The sequence below is a fragment of the Polyodon spathula genome, chromosome 12, assembly GCF_017654505.1.
Source record: "Polyodon spathula isolate WHYD16114869_AA chromosome 12, ASM1765450v1, whole genome shotgun sequence".
Taxonomy (NCBI): domain Eukaryota; kingdom Metazoa; phylum Chordata; class Actinopteri; order Acipenseriformes; family Polyodontidae; genus Polyodon; species Polyodon spathula.
Genome location: NC_054545.1, coordinates 19822953 through 19845267, shown reverse-complemented (window position 1 = coordinate 19845267; position 22315 = coordinate 19822953). Strand labels below are relative to the sequence as shown.

The window sequence follows — 22315 nt, the reverse complement described above, 5'->3', positions numbered from 1 at the left end:
TCATATTCAAATTTCTTTATTTTGGGTCTTTATTCCCAAAGCACACAATGTCATTTTAGTTGCATTTTGACTGTGCTTGTGTCTACCAGCCCTAGCAGTCTTTTCACTCATTAGGAGTCTTGAATGGGAAACTCCACTTCTAAATGAAGAGAGCCATACTATGCAGCTCAGGGAGCCATGGTAATTGAACTGGCACATAGTCAATTATGAACTAAGAACTTGATTGGACTGCTCTAGACAAGCTTGGTACACTGTGTACCCACATGCCAAGGCTTATTCCTTGCCTTGCATTATGTATTCCTCTCGGTTGGCGTAGTATTCATGCTGGAAAGGAATGTAACTGGTGCAGTTTTGCCTTTAAAAGACGCCCTAATTTACCTCCAGAATCCCCCTGAGCCGAGACAGGATAGACAGGGAAGCGGAGGGTTTGCACACTTAAATCTCAAATACTTGGAATACATTGTTTACTTGCTTGAAAGTCCATGTTCTCATAAAACTCAACCAACTTGATTATTTTTTTATAATTGATGCTATTTTCAGATTGTGATATTTATTTTTAATTCATATTTATAATTACGCTTTTCCTCTCTCTCTTCCCCCTTTCTCCACTCACTGAACACACAACCCAGAGTGAGTGAAAACATGCTGCATTTATGCAGCTGTTCCGAGACTCAATTGCTAATCAATCATTCAATTGGAGTCGCGGTACAACTGCACTTCAATTAATAAAGTGCAATTCCCCGTGCTCACATATTATTACATTTTACTTGCAAGTGAAGTGCTGTGCAGTCCTCGTGCCTAAATACAAATATACTGTGGAAGGGTGGTGGGTAATTCACTGACACAGGAGACAGACATGTGAATTTGGCAACACCGCACAGCCCAGTTTTATTTCAGGGTGCTATTTTTCTTTTTATCCCGCAGATGGCGCTGTGGGTCCGTGGTCTGATTTACCAACTATGGTAAACAGAACCATGGGCATACCAAGCGATGGTACACAATACCAGCACCCTTGCAGGTGCTTCGAAACAATAATTCAAAGCAGAAGGCACAAAGAAACAGGGAAAATAAAACAGTAACAAAACTACAAAGAAAAGGTGCTGCACTTGACAGCTATATCCCAGTCGCTGCTACCCGTGCGACCCGGATCACCTTCCTACACTGCCGGCTAACTAGCCTGCTCCGTTACAATACTCCAGGGTCTGCCCAAGGGTTCCCCGCTCTCATTGTCTCGCTCTGACACACTCAGTTTCGGTGTCGGTTTCTCCCGACTGGTTCTCGGTCCTCGACCAGCGCTTCCGCACTCTCGGCGCGTTTAAAGGGCAGACCTGAGGAAACAGCAGAGCATTTTTTTATAGGGCTAGCAATCTCCCAAGACTCGCCTCTCAGCCATTCAGAGAGGGGGAAAGTCCACACACCCACTTTCCCACCTCCCCGTGTCACTGCCATGACTCACAGGCGGTTGTTGGATGACTGCCGCCCTCTTCCTGCAGCACTGTGAACACGCCAGCAGAGTCAACACAGATCTCCCCCTGCTACATATACATTTTAAACACTCATGTTACACAGACCCATTTATATCCCGTGTACCAATGACTATACACCAACATTAACATACCACATATAACACAAAATACACACAGGGGGCGGGCACTTTCCCACACCGCCCCACACAATAAGTTATTTCTCTCACCATACTTGTTTTATCTTCACTAGGCTTTCCCTAAGTACCTTTACAGCATTAATTTTACTAGAAGGTTAACACAATTTGTTCAGTTTTAATTTTCTCACCATTACCAGTCACTCGCTCCTTTCAACAAAATGGTCCCCCAATCTGTCATTGCAGACTATTTATATCCTCCCACCTGATCCTTGATTCATTGAATTTCCCACATTTCATACTGAAAAAATCAACTTTCCAGAATTTACAATTAACCAATTACCAATCCACCTGCACACATTTATTTTTAACCTGTAACTTGCCAACTTGTGTCAGCTCCCTGCCATCCTTTCTCAGGTTCTTAACAGCAGGCAGGCTTTGTTTCTGGTCCACTTTGTTTACCCAGCAATAACCACTGCCTGCCCTACTGTTACAGTATACAAATCCATCTTTATTAGCTATGCCAGGGGCATATACTGGATGTCAGGGATGTTCTGGATATTTCTTGTTGACATTTTCTATAAATACGATATCAATAAGAATACACTGCAGTTAACTCGTTGAAGGTACTGTACTGTAATTTATTACTGCTTGCAAGGTAGCAGGGAATAGGCTATATGGAGCTCGTATTTAAAAGAATATCCACATTATTAAGCCTGTTCCTGTGCGGATCTCGCCGTGCTGGTCTGGTAGAATCGGATCTCCTGAGCTATGACTTCATTCAGTCTGAAGCATTCTTTGAAAAGACTTGCTGTCCAAGACAAAGACCAGCATGCAGTTTGAGGGCGAGGTTGCACAGCAGGCTCACACAACACCTTCATGCTCTTCACCTCTGGGGGCCTGGCTACTCAGTCTAGCCCACAGTAGACCTCAACTGTTGTAAAGTCTGGCAGTCTGTGCTTGAGAGAGCCCCAGGACTGAATGGAATACAAAAGCAGGTGAATTTCAATAAAGGAAACCCTCTGTTGTTAGCAGCTAACTCTAGTTCATGCATATTAACACAATGGAAGCTGAAACCATCTTATAAACCCGTTTCAAATCTAAAGTTCAATGGGTCCGATCACTGACCTGGCCTAGGTTGGCATCTAATAGTATCAGAAATGTTGTGTTTGTTCAGGCTGAAGGAGCAGATTTTGGGCCCATGTGTATCATGTCCAGCTAAAGAATGTGTTGCCTGAGATATTAAATAAGTATTTAATGCACAGATTTTTCTGTTAGGCGTCAGGTACACACGCCTGCTTGTGTGACCCATAGCGTTGAGTCTGGATCTTGTTGTGTATCCACCTCCTTGTTTAACTGCTCTAGATTTTACGTTTCTTTTTAAGGGGGTGGGGGGACTGCTCTGTGATTTACTACTGTTCAAATTATGGTATTGGGCTGTAAAAAAAAAAACACCACCTTTGTGTTGCTTGGCATGTGGTTACTTTCACATTGACTCAATGATGAACGTGTGGAACACATTTGATGGGTATGATGTTGACAGAGGCTGGTGTTTTGATGCACTATGTGTGGGCCCTACGTTTTTCATGACTCGTTTTTCAACCTGTAATTGAGTCCTCCAGCCACACAAGGTCACTATACCCTCCACAGTAAGCCACGTAATGAGCAATCATTAAACACTCAGCTCATTACATTGCTTTAAACATTTGAATTGCTCAACCCATTACTACAAAGTATTTATTAGCAGATTAATAAACAGAGTGCTGTCGATGGCGACTGACATTTAGTTAACCCCTACATCCCTATGAATATGTATAACAGGATTTTAAGAGGACGTTTTTTCAATATTATTTCATAGAACTCATAAGTATAAATGTATTTATAGGACTGAATTGCAGGTTAGCCCTAATTATGTGTCATGTAGCTGCAGTTTGGTTGATGGAAATAGGTGAATTCAGCCAGTAAACTAATTTAGGGAATTCTTGGGAGAACATCTGAAATTTACTTGTATTCCTCAACTGGTCTCCAGATCTCAGACTGTGAACCTCTGCTCTGGGATGCATTTCCTATAAAGAGGGGTAAAGGGGCACAGTAGCTTAATCAACTGGAATGTACTTTCTGTACTGAGTAAAATAATATAGAGCAGTTAAGAGACCATCATCTGTAGATCATAGAGCAGCTCGGTCCATTGGGGTGAGTGGAATTAGACAGTAACCATCATGTTAAATGGTGGGATTCCCATTGTAATGATAATGAGCACAGGGACTGGTAATCAGTGTAACTCATTAAATATAAAGGCTTTGGTAAGATCATTGTTAGAAGGCCTGTCTGCTTCCCTTGGGCAGAACTGTCTGTCTGCTGAAATGTACATTTCAGTTTCTCTTTTAGCAAGGGATTGTCTTCTTAATAGTGAAAGATGCAGGACTGATAGCCAGACTCACAGGTGTCAGAGGCCAGTGAAATTAACCCTCTCAGAGAGATTTTGAAATGGTGAAAGGTGCAGGACAGGGACAACAGGAATCCCTAGTTTTAAGGTACCGGGCTTAACTGGATTTGAACCCAGACCTCAAGTTGTGAAAAGGTAGTGAAATAACCCACTACACCACCTAGTCCCAAATTTAGTTAATCTCAGGAGAACTAAAGGTCACTTTGGCACTTGGGCGTTTACACCCAGGATCTCTACAGAGGATGTCAGTGAGCTGCCAGCCTCAGGAGAACAAACATCATCCCTGCCGGTGTCTCCTTTGAGCTCATGGGGTGCATCCCTAACCTGTGGGAGTGACATACCCAGTGGCAACTTCTCACACCCAGGGCATGGGCCCTGTGCTCCCTGACTGTATGACTCACCTGCACTCCAGGACATGGGCCCTGTGCTCCCTGACTGTATGACTCACCTGCACTCCAGGACATGGGTCCTGTGCTCCCTGATTGTATGACTCACCTGCACATTAGGAAGTCGTGATCCTCCCTTCAAATTATACGTGAAGACAGTAGTGAAACAACAACTGGTGGTTTGATAAACAGCTATGGCCAAATGTTTTGCATCACCTAGAATAAAAAAAAAAAAAACTACATTAACGTAATTTAGATCTTTTATTTAACTTCATGTAATCAAAGAAACTACAAAATGATATCGCAGAAGTCTACCAGAAACCATAATAGTAGTGCAGTATCTCAGGTTAGATTTCAAAATGTCAATTTCTTTTCATTTTTATCAGTTTTTTGTTAAGCATTAACTCATTTTGCTTCATAAAGTCGAATGAAACCTGCTGAGTCATGTTAAGTTAGCATATTGAATTACATATGCTTTCTTGTTTTCCATATACTTAACAAAAAACTGACAAATTAAAAAAATGTGACATTTTGAAATCTACCCTGAGATACTGCATTACTATTATGGTTTCTGGTAGACTTTCTGTAATATCTTTTTAAATTATGTCTCAATTTTAAAATTGTAGGTGATGCAAAACTTTTGGTCATAGCTGTAATACTGTATATTTACACAGAGGTAAACAAAAAAATAAAAACTTCAAGGAGGCGTATTTTACAACAGTGTTCAGATTTTTACACACAATATGTGACAAGAGTATAAAACAGAAAGGAGTGCAAGCTGAACTTCCTGACCTTTGCCCTATAACCCTTTTCTTCTGCCCCATTCGCTCTCAATTTATTTTGTGACATTGTTCTTTTCTTTATCTTCTCATCTTTCTTCTCCTCTGTTGCAGCAAAACCATTCAGGTGAAAATTATTGACGACGAGGAGTATGAAAAGAACAAAAACTTCTACGTGGAGCTGGCCGACCCCCGCATGGTGGACATGAGTTTGCAAAAAGGTGCAGTAGCAGCCCCCTCCCTGGCCCCCAGACTAACCCTTCTGTACTCTAACCCTAACCACACAGCCCCACCACAGACTAACCCTTCTCTAACGCAACCCAACCCAGACTAACCCTTCTCTAATCCCCCCCAGACTAACCCTTCTCTAACCCCCCAGACTAACTCTTCTCTAATCCCCCCCCCCCCCCCCCCCACCCCCACCTAACCCCCCCCCACCCCCCCCTCCCCTTACCCCCCCCCCCCCCCCCCCCCCCCCCCCAGAACCCCTCTCTAACACCCCCCCAAGGCTGACCCTTCTCTGACACTTTTTTTTTTTTTTTAATCAAAAAAGGTAAAACTTACACGGTAATAAGTGAAGTACACAAATATTTGGACTTTTCAGCTTGTAGCTGAACTGACAGTTTTTTACTCACCCTCACTACCCCCTGTTCTTTCTCAAATCATACTTCTGTGTTCTTTGTATTGAATGAGTTGGTTCTTGGATAATCTGACAGCGTCTTAAAGACAGACTCCTGTTCTGTAGCAGACAAAGAGAAGAAAGTATACAAAGGCATACAGGTAGAGAGATTGTTTGAACTAATTTAGCACTATGCGAAGCTATACAGTACTGTGTCAGCTTCATCTAGCTACACCTGCATATTAATGAGCACTGCATTAAAGCACACCATTATCAGCACCCCAGCCCCTTGATAGTGATCCTGTAACATTCTATACCAGTGCATCATCGTATTCTGTGTACAGACATCATTCTGTTGCAGTACATCTTATTCTGTGTACAGACATCATGTCATGCCTCTGCTTATAAGAGAACTAATTTGTCATTTTTGTGGCTCTCTCGCCCAAAGTGCTCAAGATGATCTACGAAGCATGCTAACTTAAAACATGGCATGCTCCTTTAAATGTTTATTTTTCAGGGGTTCACAAAATATTTAATAGGTCTGAGTTGGGCATTATCCTATGGTACAAATTCTGAAACAAACTCAAAACATCATCTTAGTTTAGATTAAATTAGCCAAAATATATCTATAGATATTCCTCAGCCTGCTTAAGCTGGAATGAGTGCTATGTTGGGTATCAGTGCTGGAATGCAGAGCTCAGCTCCCAGCATGCACAGCACAGGAGAATGTTCAATGGAATACAGAGATCAGCTCCCAGCATGCACAGCACAGGAGAATGTTCAGTGCTGGAATACAGAGCCCAGCTCCCAACATGGACAGCACAGGAGAATGTTCAGTGCTGGAATACGGAGCTCATCTCCCAGCATGTACAGCACAGAGAATGTTCAGTGGAATACAGAGCTCATCTCCAGCATGCACAGCACAGAGAATGTTCAGTGGAATACAGAGCTCAGCTCCCAGCATGCACAGCACAGGAGAATGTTTAGAGGAATACAGAGCTCAGCTCTCAGCATGCACAGCACAGGAGAATGTTCAGTGCTGGAATACAGAGCCCAGCTCCCAACATGGACAGCACAGAGAATGTTCAGTGGAATACAGAGCTCATCTCCAGCATGCACAGCACAGAGAATGTTCAGTGAAATACAGAGCTCAGCTCCCAGCATGCACAGCACTGGAGAATGTTCAGTGGAATACATAGCTCAGCTCTCAGCATGCACAGCACAGGAGAATGTTCAGTGGAATACAGAGCTCAGCTCCCAGCTTGCACAGCACAGGAGAATGTTCAGTGGATTACAGAGATCAACTCCCAGCACTGATGTCGAACACATAAAAAAATAAAATAAACTTGACCTACTTGATTTGTGATATTCCATTACAATGTGGATTTAGACAGCTAAAATTGAGACTGAAAAGTTCCAAAAATGTGTCTGTACAGTGTAGTGTTTCTCCAGGGTGATGGGTGTTGTGCAGTGTAGTGGTTCTCCAGGGTGAAGGGTGCTGTGCAGGGTAGTGGTTCTCCAGGGTGAAGGGTGCTGTGCAGTGTAGTGGATCTCCAGGGTGAAGTGTGTTTTGTAGGATAGTGGTTCTCCAGGGTGAAGGGTGCTTCACTTGAGGCTTCAAATTTACAGGGCATTCAGAAGTGAAGGCAGGACCTACAGAGGTGAAATGCATGAAGGGCTAGTGAATTAGTGTACACCACCTTGCTGCCATCTGACCTCTTAGTGATCTAGTGACCTGCAGCTGCATGAGATCCCCCATCCCTTGTAATAATTACAACAGTATTTAATATGTCTGCACCCTGCACTTTGTTCATTGTTGCAGATTCGTATTTAAACTTCATGAGCATTGTTTTCATACCCCCCTTTGCTCCAGAAGTAATTTCCTTGCCCATATATTTACTTGGACTTGGATTAATTCCCATTTCTAGTCTAGACATCACATTACCAGGCGTTTCAGTAACTAAAAAGTGCCTGCAGCAATACGCAGTGCGTTCCATGCAGAAAATACCAGTGACACAGTGTTCAATTAAGCAATACAATTTGGAAAACTAAAAATGTGTCAATCAACAAGTTAATTCCTGCAAATGTACCCCACAGCACTTACAAGTGAAATAACTGCCATTATAAAATCTCCGTTTTGGTTGGTGTAGTATCCAAGTTTGAAAATCATCATACCTCTCATTAGCTAGACAACATTATCACAAGGTATAATTTGCAGACTTATACCTTGTGCACAGGAAGTGAGCATGATGATCTGGTGGGGTCCTAGTACCTGCTGCACAGCAAGTGAACTTGCAGTGAGATAAAAGGGCTACATTCAAATCAAAATAAAAAAGAAAGTCTGGAAAGCTGTGAAATTTCTCAAAATAATAAGGTATTCATGAGAATGTTATTTTGCTAACAAGAGGTTAAACAGTAGTTCTGAAAAACTCCAGAAAACTGCTAACTAAGCTCCCACTGTCAATTGTACAAGCAAACTAGCCCCCTGTGCCATCCCAGCGCTTCATACATTCCCAGTAAACCCCTTGTTGGGACCACCTGAATTCCCAGGGGGCAGCATGCCAAAGCTACCCACCTCACTGGCTTTCCTTTTTTACATGTTTTTCAAACCTTGATGGAGAAAGCTGTTTCATCTACTGTATTGGTGCACTCACCCTTTTTTGGTGCTGTGTGAGCTTATCTGTATCATTGCAAACCCTTTACTGTCTGAGTTTGTGTGGCTTTGTTGGATGGCTCAGTCCAATACAGATTGTAATGCCTGTGTAATAAAAATAGCAACAGTCCCACATGCTGTGTCAGCATAAAGGAGTACAACCAATTTACACAGAAACCTTTTAATACTTATCAGGAGGTGAGTGGTGTGGGAATAAAGGAATGTCCAAACAGCAAGTACAGTTGGTAATAAAAAAATAATTCAACCCCCCCTCAATGGTATAGGGGTTATATGGTGGGTGTGACAGGATGGCAAGTGGATAGAGGCCCAGAGACAGACTGCAGTTAACAAATACACACAAAATAAAAGGGCAATAAAAGGTAATGGTTCTCCTGGGTGAAGGGTACTGTGCAGGGTAGAGGTGCTCCGGGTGAACGGTGCTGTGCACGGTAGTGGTTCTCCAGGGTGAACGGTGCTGTGCATGGTAGTGGTTCTCCAGTGTGAAGGGTGTTGTGCAGGGTAGTGGTTCTCCAGTGTGCAGAGTGCTGTGCAGGGGTAGTGATTTTCCAGGTTGAAGGGTGCTGTGCAAGGTAGTGTTTCTCCAGGGTGAAGAGTGCTGTGCAGTGGTAGTGGTTCTCCAGGGTGAAGGGTGCTGTGCAGGGTAGTGGTTTTCTAGGGTGAGGGGTGCTGTGTAGGGTAGTGGTTCTCCAGGGTGAAGGGTGCTGTGCACGGTAGAGGTGCTCCAGGTGAAGGGTGCTGTGCAGTGTAGTGTTTCTCCAGGGTGCTGTGCAGTGTAGTGTTTCTCCAGGGTGATGGTTGTTGTGCAGTGTAGTGGTTCTCCAGGGTGAAGGGTGATGTGCAGGGTAGTGGTTCCCCAGGGTGAAGAGTGCTGTGCAGGGGTAGTGGTTCTCCAGTGTGAAGGGTGCTGTGCAGGGTAGTCGTTCTCCAGGGTGAAGGGTGCTGTGCAGAGTAGTGGATCTCCAGGGTGAAGGGTGTTGTGTAGGGTAGTGGTTTTCCAGTGTGAAGGGTGCTGTGCAGTGTAGTGGTTCTCCAGGGTAAATGGTTTTGTGTAGGGTAGTGGTTCTCCAGGGTGAAGAGTGCTGTGCAGGGGGAGTGGTTCTCCAGTGTGAAGGGTGCTGTGCAGGGTAGTGGTTCTCCAGGGTGAAGGGTGCTGTGCAGTGTAGTGGATCTCCAGGGTGAAGTGTGTTTTGTAGGGTAGTGATTCTCCAGGGTGAAGGGTGCTGTGCAGCGTAGTGGTTCTCCAGGGTTAAGGATGTTGTGCAGGGATAGTGGTTCTCCAGAGTGAGGGGTGCTGTGCAAGGGGAGCGGTGCTCCGTGATTGAATGCTGGCTCCATGGCTGCAGCTCCCAAGTTGCTACTCGTCTGCAACAACAAACACTCAACAAAAAAGCTCAGACGGGTTAGTATTTCAGAGTAAGGGGTTGTACTAATGTACTAACTCAGCTGTTTCCCCATTTACCACGAAACTCCTCCTTGTGATCAGAACGACACCACGCTCTATCCAGTTGCCGCACACTACACAACTGATCACAATAGAGTTGGCCCACTCCACCGTACCACCAACCTTACTTAGCACCCTTCCTGGTCGGGAGTTAGATTTGCAGCTCAGATTCCTTATCTCCCATTCACAATTCTGCAATGGAAAGTACATGCATAAATAAAATGCACATTTAATATCTTGTGGGGCAACCTTAAGCATAGCTGACATTGGAAATCTTAGAATTTGTCTCCAGTCTTCACATAGTGAGTGGATTTGACTGACACTTCAAATTAATTTAATGAATTAATGTGACTTGGGTCTTCAGGTCTAAGGAAAGGTTTCAAATACAAATCTGTTGCATTTGCTAGTTTCACAACGTGTTTTGTGTCCATTTATAACAACACCTGGCAGTATGGCAGTCAAAATGTCAGTGACCCAGGTGAAAAGAAAATACACATCCACCCATTATTGCCATTAATTGGTACTCAACTAAAGATGAGGGCAAATGAGAGAAAATCAGCTTGCGTGCAGTATTCTCAACCAGAACGACTACCTTGATGTAGCAGTTTGCATGGATGCCTTTTGTATAGGTGATTTGTGCTCCCAGCTAAGATAACAGCCCAAATTGACCACTGTGGAGTAGGAAAGATAATCTTAACAAGGAACATTGATGAAAGTGGCTTGGCTGCAAAGCCCTCATGCTGGTGAGAAGATGAGTGCTAAAAGCTTTAATGGGAACTAGAAACTCTGTATGCAATGTCACTAAGCACTTATATCTCCGAGCAGCTGGGATAGAAGCATAGATACAGTATTAGTATACTGGCAGTGTACTTCTGGGAGTGAGGAATTAGTACACTGAATCTTTCAAAAGGAAATCTACTGAAGTAGTATACAGTAGATACAGGAGAAACTGCTCTTAAAACACACTCCACTTTATTAGGATACATGTTTAGAAAGAGGCCCCTTCACACCTGTTTTCCGGAGAGCTCATGTAGTGCGTTCAGTAGGAATAGGCTATTACATACAAGAGTTGGATGAAACATTTTGTGTAAGGGGCTGTCCGTCAAATGAAAGATTCATTTGCAGTTCCTGGTTTGTATTCTGTCATATACAAAAGCGACAAGGTCTTTCCTCTGCCAGACAGCCAAAAGGAACTGAGACTTGCCATTCCTATGAAACCTCATCAAGCTGTGATATTCCTTGAGCCAAAAATACACCTGGAACAGACAGCGATAATTTCTAATATCTGTGATGAGAATGTACGTGGCAACATATGCTGTCCTGTTGGAAAAGCAAATAGCTTCTAAGTACACTGCGTGCATGAAAACATGCATTCCTACCAGCCCTGCGCTTTACGTATACCTACAGTGTAGTTGGAATCCCCCCAGCCGTGATGCTTATTATCCGGGGACACCATGTACGAATCGGTACCAATGTACAAAACGTACATCTGGAGAACTGTTTATCCAATTGGGAGGACATTCTGTAACTCAAGTTATTGAGAATCTGAGGAATCCCAGTCTGGTGATTTGCAGGATAAGGAGGCGCCTCTCTCACTGGACTCAGTGTACCTTTATATAGAGATATACTTATCAAGTTGCCTTCAAACATGTTTACATGCTGTGGGTATAGGTTGTAGTGGTCTACTTTTCCATGATTGTGATTGATAATTTACCACTGTGGAGGGGGTGTATGCCACTTACATATTTGTTCTACATTAATCTAAACAGACGCCTGTGCACCTGCAACTTTGTAGAAACTCGGCTCATACAGTATCCGTTTTTTGAAGTTTTGAACGATGCTTTCTGCTGCCCTTTCCTAATATGCCCGTAACAATCTGTCTAATCTTCTCTTACGCCTTTTATCATGGAGAAGGCAAGGTGGGACTCCTTGTGCGTGCTTATTAGGGAAAACCTAAGTGCTTTGATAGACGTGGGGTTTTCCTGTTCTTTAAAAAATCTAAACAGGTATTAAAATATTCTTTCACTACCATTTTTATAGTTGTTACAAGGTGGAACACAAACAGTATGGTCTTGTTACCTGGCTCCCGACGCAGTAGAGTCTCTTAACTGAACTGTTGCTTTGAGGCGATATATCATGAAAGGCTCTATATAAAATAAAGATTGATTGATTGCAAGTAAAACGCTGTAGCAAATGGAAAATTGGTTTGGTGTTGGATGGGTTAATGGCAGGGGCGTAGTCTCCCTGGTAATCTATAGTTCAAGAACATTCACAGCAACAATCGTGAATATGTCAGAAAACACCAGCCACAAAGATAGTGTCATTTTACAGGAGAAACAAGTTGAACAGAACGCCAAGGGGCCTATATTCATCCTCTATGAAAACATACTGTATTGTTGTGTCTTAAGGACTACGTTAGTAAAGCACGCCAAAAATCCTGTCCCTTAATAATATATTACTTATACGCTTTATTACATTTTTGGCAGAATTTAGAGTTTCATATGGTATTGTAGCAATAGTATTAAGGGCCAAGTACTTATTTATTTTTTGTTTTTTAGTGCTTTTAGGCTTACACATAAATGATACAGTGTGTGCCTAGCTTTGCAGAGACATTTTCCCGTGGTGATAACCAGCACAGCCCTCTTGCTCCCCTCTGTAGGAGCTGAGAGGAGGTGGGAGGGGGTTGGCTGTTGATCAACGCAGCTGCAAACCTGAAAATCAAAAGTAGAAAACATGTATGTGGCAGGTGGCCAGGGGTCAGGGAATGTAGAGGAGAAACTTCTGATCTTTAAAACGTCAAGCTGCAAGAGTCACAGAGGAGGCTAATGCATCTAGAAATAGATTCAGGAAATGCAAATGTATCATGGCAGTTTAGAATGTTGTTAATTTTAAAAAGAACAATAAATACAATTCTAAATATATTCTGCTGTAAGTAGATGACTATGACCTTTGTCTCCTGAAAAACATGTAATGATAAACTGATGGATGGACAGACAGGTCCATCTCTAAGCTCAGTGCCTTCATCACAATGAGCTATGTGGAAGAATGCTACAGTTAAAGACAGGCAGGCAGGTATAGTGGGCAGTGCTCTGTGGTGCACTGCCGGTACAGATTCTGTCCCTTGTCGTGAGATGAGATGAGGTTAAAAGCATTGTGGATTGTATTTAAGATGCTTTCTTGTGGTGTGCTAGGTTGCCAGCTCATACCCAGGCTCCGTCCTCCTACACAAGCATGTTCTTACATCCCCAGATTACTCAATGAAGTTTCACCAGTTTACTGGATATAAGTAGAACTTGAAAGTGCAACATACTTACGAACACACATACAGCCTTTCATTTGTTCATTTTAACCAGTCATGTTGGTGACAATAACATAACCAAACAGATTTCTTCTTACTTGGGGACTAACTAAAAGTGAAGGAACTAAATCATGTTTTATAGCTTTAATCACATTTCAACAGATTTTCAAAAATATTTTTGTACTTTATTTGTTTCTTTAATTTATTTACACTTTTAAAGCACATAGTCTTGTTCTGTGGCTAACTGATGCCCATGTGGCGCTGTACCATCCCTTAGAAAAGCTTACTGCAGTATAACATGGTAAAAGCATAGCAAAGCGTAGTAAAGCGTTGTAAGGAAACACATAGACAAACCCTGGTATAAGCATGGAAAAAACATGGAAACTATCATGCTAATTTACGTGTGGCTTCATCTCATGGCTTGAATTGGACATGTGACTGACTCTCTCTCTCTCTCTCTCTCTCTCTCTGTCTCTCTGTCTGTTGGTCTCTCTCTCAGCTCTTCTCTTGGCACAAGGTAAGTGGTTTTATCTTATATCTGTGACTCTACAATAATGCTGGGGCCTGACCGTAGACAGATTTTCATCTTTTTAAAATAGCCAGCTTCTGTAATAGCATTAGTTGAGGTGCTGGAGGCTTGGTGGTCCAGTGGTTAAATAAAGGTGGTGTTACCAGGGGATTGTGCGACCCAAATCATTTAACTTCCTTGTGCTTTGTCCTTGGTATGAGACGTAAAAGTGAAGTCCTATTGTAAGTGACTCTGTAGCAGTAGTTGTGATGCACAGTTCCCCACCTAGTCTCTGTAAGTTACTTTGGATAAAAACGATAAAAGCCAGATGAATAATAATAATTTAAAAAATAATAATAGTAATAGTTAATGCTGAGGGGCTTAGAGCCAGCAAATCTGGATTCTAATGTTTTTGTATCTCAGCTGCTGACTGTGTTTAACCCTTGGAAGGGTAGGAACCCCCTGGGCTCCTGTCTCATACATTAGACCACAAGAGCAGCCAGGTGCACTGGTATCCCCTGGGCTCCTGTCTCATACACTAGACCACAAGAGCAGCCAGGGGCACGGGTATCCCCTGGGCTCCTGTCTCATACACTAGACCACAAGAGCAGCCAGGGGCACGGGTATCCCCTGGGCTCCTGTCTCATACACTAGACCACAAAAGCAGTCAGGGGCACGGGTATCCCCTGGGCTCCTGTCTCATACACTAGACCACAAGAGCAGCCAGGGGCACGGGTATCCCCTGGGCTCCTGTCTCACATACTAGACTCCAACAACAGCCAGGGGCACAGGTATCCCCTGGGCTCCTGTCTCACATACTAGATTCCCACAACAGCCAGGGGCACGGGTATCCCCTGGGCTCCTGTCTCATACACTAGACCACCAGAGCAGCCAGGGGCACAGGTATCCCCTGGGCTCCTGTCTCATACATTAGACCACCAGAGCAGCTAGGGGCACGGGTATCCTTTCAGGCATTCTTTGGGGGAGCAGCCATCTGAAGGATGGTTTGAATAAAACTCTTATCAGACTCCAACTCAAGGACATAGAGAGCCATATAAATCATCCCACCCCTCACTCTCTGTTGCATCTATGGGGTTTGTAACTGTCAAAACAAGTATGTCTGTAATAATATCAGTAAGTAACTTAGATACAAACAGACTGACGGATGCCTTCCTTTATAGTTCTTATACTCAAATTAATGAAAAATACGCAGAATTCAATTATGTTTTAAGTATGAAATCTTTTAGGAGACTGGAAGTCTGTATACTGAACTGAGTATTCAATCTGTGTTAATACAAAACAAAATCCTATTACATTATTAGGCTTCCCTGTCAGGGATTTTGTGCTGTGCTTCAAGTAAAGGGTTAACTTCATGGCCCCTAATTCTCCAGGTTATGTCTAATGTTTAAACAACCAGATTCCAGAAATCTGTTGTGTTACAGTTGTTTACTTTGACTCATTTTTCAATCCAGTGTTCCAATGTGCATAACTCTTAACACAAGATGCAGAACTGCTCATTTTGGGGTCAAGATCCCATGCAGAGTGCAAAATGAATACTACTGTGTCAAATTAGATAAATACATCATTCAAAAGCAAACCACAGCACCAAAACATCAGATGCTTTGATCACTGAAGTTTAATCATTGAAGCATTGCTAAATAAAACACCCATTAGCAAATAATGTTGTCAAACACAAAATAATTCAAATCTAAACAAAGTCTAAAAGTATAATTTGCTCATATTCAAATGATCAACATTACAATGAGCACAATGATAGAAACCTACAGAATAAAACATATTCTAAATAGTGTACAATAAGCATTCAGTGATATTCTGTACAATTGCATCAAATATCTTGTAGCAGTCCAAAGATGACCAATACCCAAACTACTGATCAAAATCCTATATATATTGCAAAATTAATACTGTGGAGTCATCCATGCAGCAATAAGGACACCAAAAGCAAGTAATGTGTCCAAAACATCAGAAACTTTGTTTGAACATTTTCTTTTTAATCTTTGAAACAAAATAACATAAATGAGTTACATAACAATCACAAATACTGCTGTTGGAAAAAAAGAGAAAAAAAAAACTACAGTAATAGAAAGCTAAAGTAAAGTATGCTGACATTTTGTTTTACAAAGTATAATACATAAAATAATCAAAATTACAAATGAACAAAATCTACTTACAGTAACTATAGAATATTAGATATACTGTAACATGCATTCACTGATATTGACAGCAATGATCTATTCTCTGTTCTGCATTTGGCCAAAGATTTTCATCAACTTCACAGTTTACGTTTTCATTAGTAAGGCACCGAGGAAAGTATCTTTAGGAATGGCTTATCCAAGCCTGGCACTGTTGTGCTGTTGTATCCTTACATGTCTCATCAATGGCTTGGATGAGTGTGACCTGCTGATAAGGGTTATGCTCATAGACCTCCACCTCCAGGCAGAAAATAACTCCTCAATGGGGCTCGGAAATGGGGAGTATGGTGGCAAGAACGTGGTTTGGAATTTTGGAAGTGCTGCAAACCACTCTCGCACAACCACTGTATGATGGAAATTCACATTATCCCAAACTATGACAAATGTAGTTGCTGCATGTGGTTGTACGAGGCGATTATGAAGCACATCCAGACAATGGAGAAGTTGAGCAGAATTATATGGCCCAATGACTGGGTCTTTAGCCACAACACCATTGTCAGAAATTGCTGCACACATGGTTATATTTCCACCACGCTGTCCAGGCACATTGACAGTGGCTCGTGGTCCAATGATATTCCAACCCCATCATCGTCGTTTGTCCGGGTTGAAGCCTGCCTCATCCATATAGATGAATTTGTGATGATTGACCCCTGCATCCAGTTCCATCATTCTCTAAAAAACAAGAATAATGCATGTGATTTACAGCAGATTCTGCCATATTACAATCACAGAGCAATGTTTAGAGCTTATCCATTGTACTGTAGAACAATGGCCACTGAGAAAAGAATATGCACAATGATGCAAAATGATGTACCACTAAGCACCACTGTGTTCATACCACCACTAGAATACTTGCAACATTACTGTATACACAACGTGAATATGTTCAAGTGAAATGCTTTGACTCATCCTCATTTCTTTGGAAAGAAACCAAATATATCTGCTTCATAGATATTTGGTGCCTTTTCAAAATACATATAAATGTTTATGGTCTCAACCCCTTGGAATATTTCATTATTTCCTAAGATGTTTTGCTGTATGTCCCAGAGGCGTATATCATTTTGTGCCTACACAATGTCCACAATGGCCATCTCCAGCTGAGCAGTAAGGATGCGCCCTCGCCCACCAGAGGAAGGTCTTCTTTCCGTTCTGCAAGACAAAACTTTGACATCAGCACCAAATATATACAATGAGTAACACTGAGTAATTACTGTAAAGACTAAAATTTGAATGCTACACACATACCTATTTTCATCGTGAAATGTCCGGATAACTGATGCAACCGTTGACCGTTTGGCTCCTGAATGCAGGGAGCTGCAGGCTTTTATTTACTATGGCCGAGGGGTTTAAACTATCAATTCTGTCATTACCCCTCGGCCACATTCTGCATGAGTTTATTAATTGTGTGACTGCCGGCTAGTTTAACAAAGCTCTAGCTGTCAGCAACACACTACCACAAGGTTTTTAAACAAAACATAGACAGAAACAATAACACACATTTTCAAAACAAAACACACAGCGTTCGCCAACATTTATATAAATAAACAAAATAAACAAATACAATAAATCATAATACATAAATAACACAGGGGTGGAGGGGGGAGACCCTGTTCTAAAAATAAACAAAATGCATTAAACATCAGGGCTTTCCTACCACCCTGCTACAGACTCCCAATTGTTACCAGGTGATCAAATAGTTACCAGATAAGTGTTAGCATTTGACGTCCTAATGGTTGACAGGGCAACTTTGTGATTGGAAGAAGTGATTTACAGTTCTGCATGGTGTATGTTAGCATGGAAAAATGTGTCTACACGGTTGCATTTTACCACTCAGTTTGTCATTTTGTGTTAAGAGTTGTGCACATTGGGTCACTGTATTGAAAAATGAGTCAAAGCAATCATAAAAATACTTGATAAGTGACCAAATACTTCTATAAACTTGACCTGTTTTGCGCTCATCGGTCTCAGATGAAGACGTGCTATAGCAGGGGAAATGACCAAGGCAGTGCTACACTATCTGAAAGCGTAATACCAGATTGCATGTTTTAAATACAAATATAATGGCACGTTTATGCAGTGTAACAGGTCGTGTCTGCAGTGTAATGAGTCGTGTCTGCAGTGTAACGGGTCGTGTCTGCAGTGTAACGGGTCGTGTCTGCAGTGTAATGGGTCGTGTCTGCAGTGTAACGGGTCGTGTCTGCAGTGTAACGGGTCGTGTCTGCAGTGTAATGGGTCGTGTCTGCAGTGTAACGGGTCGTGTCTGCAGTGTAACGGGTCGTGTCTGCAGTGTAATGGGTCGTGTCTGCAGTGTAGTGGGTCGTGTCTGCAGTGTAAGTGGGTCGTGTCTGCAGCAGTGTAAGTGGGTCGTGTCTGCAGTGTAAGTGGGTCGTGTCTGCAGTGTAATGGGTCGTGTCTGCAGTGTAAGTGTGGGTCGTGTCTGCTAGTGGGTCGTGTCTGCAGTGTAACGGGTCGTGTCTGCAGTGTAATGGGTCGTGTCTGCAGTGTAATGGGTCGTGTCTGCAGTGTAACGGGTCGTGTCTGCAGTGTAATGGGTCGTGTCTGCAGTGTAATGAGTCGTGTCTGCAGTGTAACGGGTCGTGTCTGCAGTGTAAGGGGTCGTGTCTGCAGTGTAATGGGTCGTGTCTGCAGTGTAATGGGTCGTGTCTGCAGTGTAACGGGTCGGGTCGTGTCTGCAGTGTAATGAGTCGTGTCTGCAGTGTAATGGGTCGTGTCTGCAGTGTGGGTCGTGTCTGCAGTGTAGTGGGTCGTGTCTGCAGTGTAGTGGGTCGTGTCTGCAGTGTAGCGGGTCGTGTCTGCAGTGTAACGGGTCGTGTCTGCAGTGTAAGGGGTCGTGTCTGCAGTGTAACGGGTCATGTCTGCAGTGTAATGGGTCGTGTCTGCAGTGTAATGGGACTCCCTCATTGCTGGTTATTGATGCCTCTGTCATGTCAGTGGCGTGATTTTTGACTCTTCTTTAAGCTCTGGAATCTGAGGTTTAATTTTTTTCTCTTCTTCTTTTAGTTCAGACCTCTCACGTCTCACCTTCTGTAATATGTAACTGAAACAGTCCCCACAGGACTTCATTAATTAACTGATGGTGTAATTAAGCCATGGAGGTTCAGAGGAACAATTTCTGTTTTCTCCTCTCCCGGGACTGGTCCTGCTGCCTGGTTAACCGTAGGCTGACCTCCTCTCAGTGGCTTGCATATTTGAAGTTCCTAATGGAATAATTCCATGCCATGCACGTTCATTCACCATGTGGGTCTGAATCATGTGGTTTTGAAAGAATGATGACCAACCAGTGTAATAACTCAGGGCCTGTGCTCTTGTTAAAGGAATGGCAGCTAGCAAAAAAGTTCCACACATTTTGCACTTCCGTTAGTTGCATAGGGTATTCATTTAAAACATGAAAGTTCTGCGCCTCTTTTCCAGGATCTTCATTACACTGTTGCAATAACTGGGTCACCTCAGCAGTGTGGGTCAAAATGTATTACTGGGTGAAAGCATGTCAGTCAGCAGGGGAGCAGCTAGTTGGTTAAAGCCAGGAAAGAAGCTATTGAATGGGTGGAGAGAATGTCACCCTCCAGGTGACCAAGGTGCAACAGTAACAGAAATGTACCAGATTTATTTAGCTAGTACCATGTAGCATGTGTTCAAATACAAATTCGAGTTTACTGTAACATGTCTTTCTTTCACAAGAAACACATGTTATATCTGTTTCAGAAATGGAAGTGCTCAGCATGTCATATTTATGGAATTAGTTGGTTGGTTGCCATCACTTTAACAGAGCACATTTAACAGGCCTGGTCCTGGGGCCTGGTTGTTTAAATATCATACATAAACTGAAGCGTACAACAACTTAAGAGGGGGTGGGGGGGAGTTAATTCTGGCCCATACTGTAAGCACATCACAGAAACTATGACTAGAGGAAACAGATGGGTATGAGTGGCGCTAGATGAGAGGGCTGGAGACACTTCTTTACATAGAGTGGTGAGTTGATAGAATAAGTTAGCTTGCTGATGATGAATGGTCAGCTACAATCAATGTATGCTTTGCACTAAACCCCATTTCACAATGCTTTCATTTACAGACAATAACAAAAGTCAATGGAAGAATTGAGTTCTGACACAATAAGGCTGGCAGGGGATCCAGACTTTATGGAAAAGTTCTTCAGTGCTGCCAGGGGACTGTTTATTTAACTAAGTCATTTGTCCTGAAGTTTAATAGCTCTCTAAATATTTAATACATTGCTACTTCATGGCTTAGCTATCAGAAACAAAGAGCTCATGTAAGAAGTGACAGGCTTTTCTGCAAGGAATTGGTCTCCAGGGGCAAAACAGCTCTTCTGGTAAAAGGCAATTATTGAATCAAATATTTAATTGGCAGAGTGGGCATCAGCAATCCTGATCCTCCCGCAGCGTAGTGAAAGAGCAGCTTGGTAACAGCACAGTTATCTGATATAGTCTTTAGATTTGCTTTGTATATCACTTTCTGTTTCAATCGACACACCCTGGTGATAAAAAAAGTTGAAAGCAACTCTGGCCTCAAAGAACTGTGAAACACGTCTTCATTTGGTACACCAGTAACCGCAAACACTGCCCCCTAGTGATGTAAACAGGGTTTAATTTGTATTTTTTTTTGTTTTGTTTTGTTTTTTTTGTTGATGAAGTTGCAGTGCGAAGGGCTTGGAGATACTGTAGTGAATGATTAAGTGGTAGACATGGCACAGGAGAATGTAATCATTCACTGAAGCCATAACTGCATGTACATGTCCTGTTGAGTTTCAATGCCTTGTGAGTCAGTGCTTTAAACAGTAGCAGGTAGTTGCAGATTCATGTACCAAGGTATTGAACCTCTCTGAGTAGCAGTGTTTATGAACCTGATATTAAACACCCTGTCAAAAATCCCTCAGTAACTTCAAACCTGTGACTTGAAGGGCTGTACCCCTAAAGAAAGAAATCTCAAAGGGAAACACATGGTGTTTGATTGAGAACCATTTCAATGCACTTTATTTAGTTTCCAGTTCCAGTAGTTGTTTTGTTTCCGTTTGTCACAACATCCTGATGAATGTGAGCGTGAAGGTAAGAGAGGGAGGTGAATGTGCTGAGATTGCTTTTTATTTATTATTTTTATGTCCTCTGCGGTCTGGATTTGAACTGCTGACCCTTGGCAGACACGCTACAGTTTTGCCAAAGGGGATACCCCCCCCCCCCCCCCCCCCCCCCTCTAGGGAATGTAGCCACTGTCTTTATGCACACATACAGTGTGCCTAACCAGACATCAGGGGTCATTCATTACAAGGTACAAAGATATAAACTAACCAAATGTGAATTGGAAACCAAATACCATAAATCAGATGTGGGTGAGAACATGATTTCATTTTGTACATCCTTTTGTTCTGCCCATCTTCATTAATATGGCTGCCATGTATTATGCGTGTTTGTTATTTGCCAGTATGTGCTCTGTGTCCGTGCTGCTCTGAAAACAGGTAGGCGATCTCAGGAGCAAGACTAGCAAAGGGAGATTATTAAAGTGCCAGGATTCTGAATCAGGGGATCTGAAAAAACACAGAGCTAACAAAAGAATTCCACTGAATCTCACCTGATATGTAATCCAATCACTGGAAATCTATGAGAGGTGCACACATTCTGTTAAATATAGATTTGATTTTAATGGTATTTTTTCATAACTTTGTGTGAACAATACAATTGTAGATGGCCTTTTGAATGCTGCACTTCCTCTCATGAAGGAAAGCTGTTGATACTGAAATTAAGTTGGTTGCTTCTTGTAAAGGGAAAACCATTGGATTGCCTTTCCTGTAAGCAGGCGTTGCTCTTCCAGTGACTGACACATTTTTCAATGTCAACTGCCACCTCTGAAATGCAAAGGGAAGTGTAGCATTGAAATGTCTACAAGGGACAACCAACGGATTTCTTTTACATAAGAAGGTGAGACCTTGAAAAGATGGAAATAAATTTGTAGTACCTCTTCTAGGTTAAAGTACTGTGTGTGCCACAACTAACATCTGCAACAAAGCCATTACAAATATCATAACATAGGAAATATTGGACTTGAAGAAATATCATTATTATTCTTAATATAAGAACATGGTCCTTTTTTCTTTTTTCAGGCTGTAAAATTCATTTCACAACTTTCTACAAAATATTTATTGCAAATATATGAGCAGACATATATAAAAAATAATGTGTGAACCCACCCCAAATAGACACGAAATTGTACTGACTGTGATAGTCACCGCCCCCTTGTGGTGTATTTGAGAATGACCCTGAAAAATGTTTTATGATATCCAGTAATAAAGACTTCAGTTATTTAATTAACTAGGTGAAAAAA

At 42.3% G+C, this 22315-nt stretch overlaps 1 protein-coding gene across 2 annotated transcripts in view; it reads left to right on the top strand.

Moving 5' to 3' along the window:
- slc8a3 (solute carrier family 8 member 3) overlaps nucleotides 1–22315 on the top strand; it is a 145654-nt gene that overhangs the window by 100860 nt on the left and 22479 nt on the right. For both annotated transcript variants that reach the window (XM_041266490.1, XM_041266491.1), the window contains 2 exons: nucleotides 5326–5432; nucleotides 13743–13760. In XM_041266490.1, the coding sequence (XP_041122424.1) occupies nucleotides 5326–5432; nucleotides 13743–13760 (125 nt within the window). The remainder of the gene's footprint in view (nucleotides 1–5325; nucleotides 5433–13742; nucleotides 13761–22315) is intronic.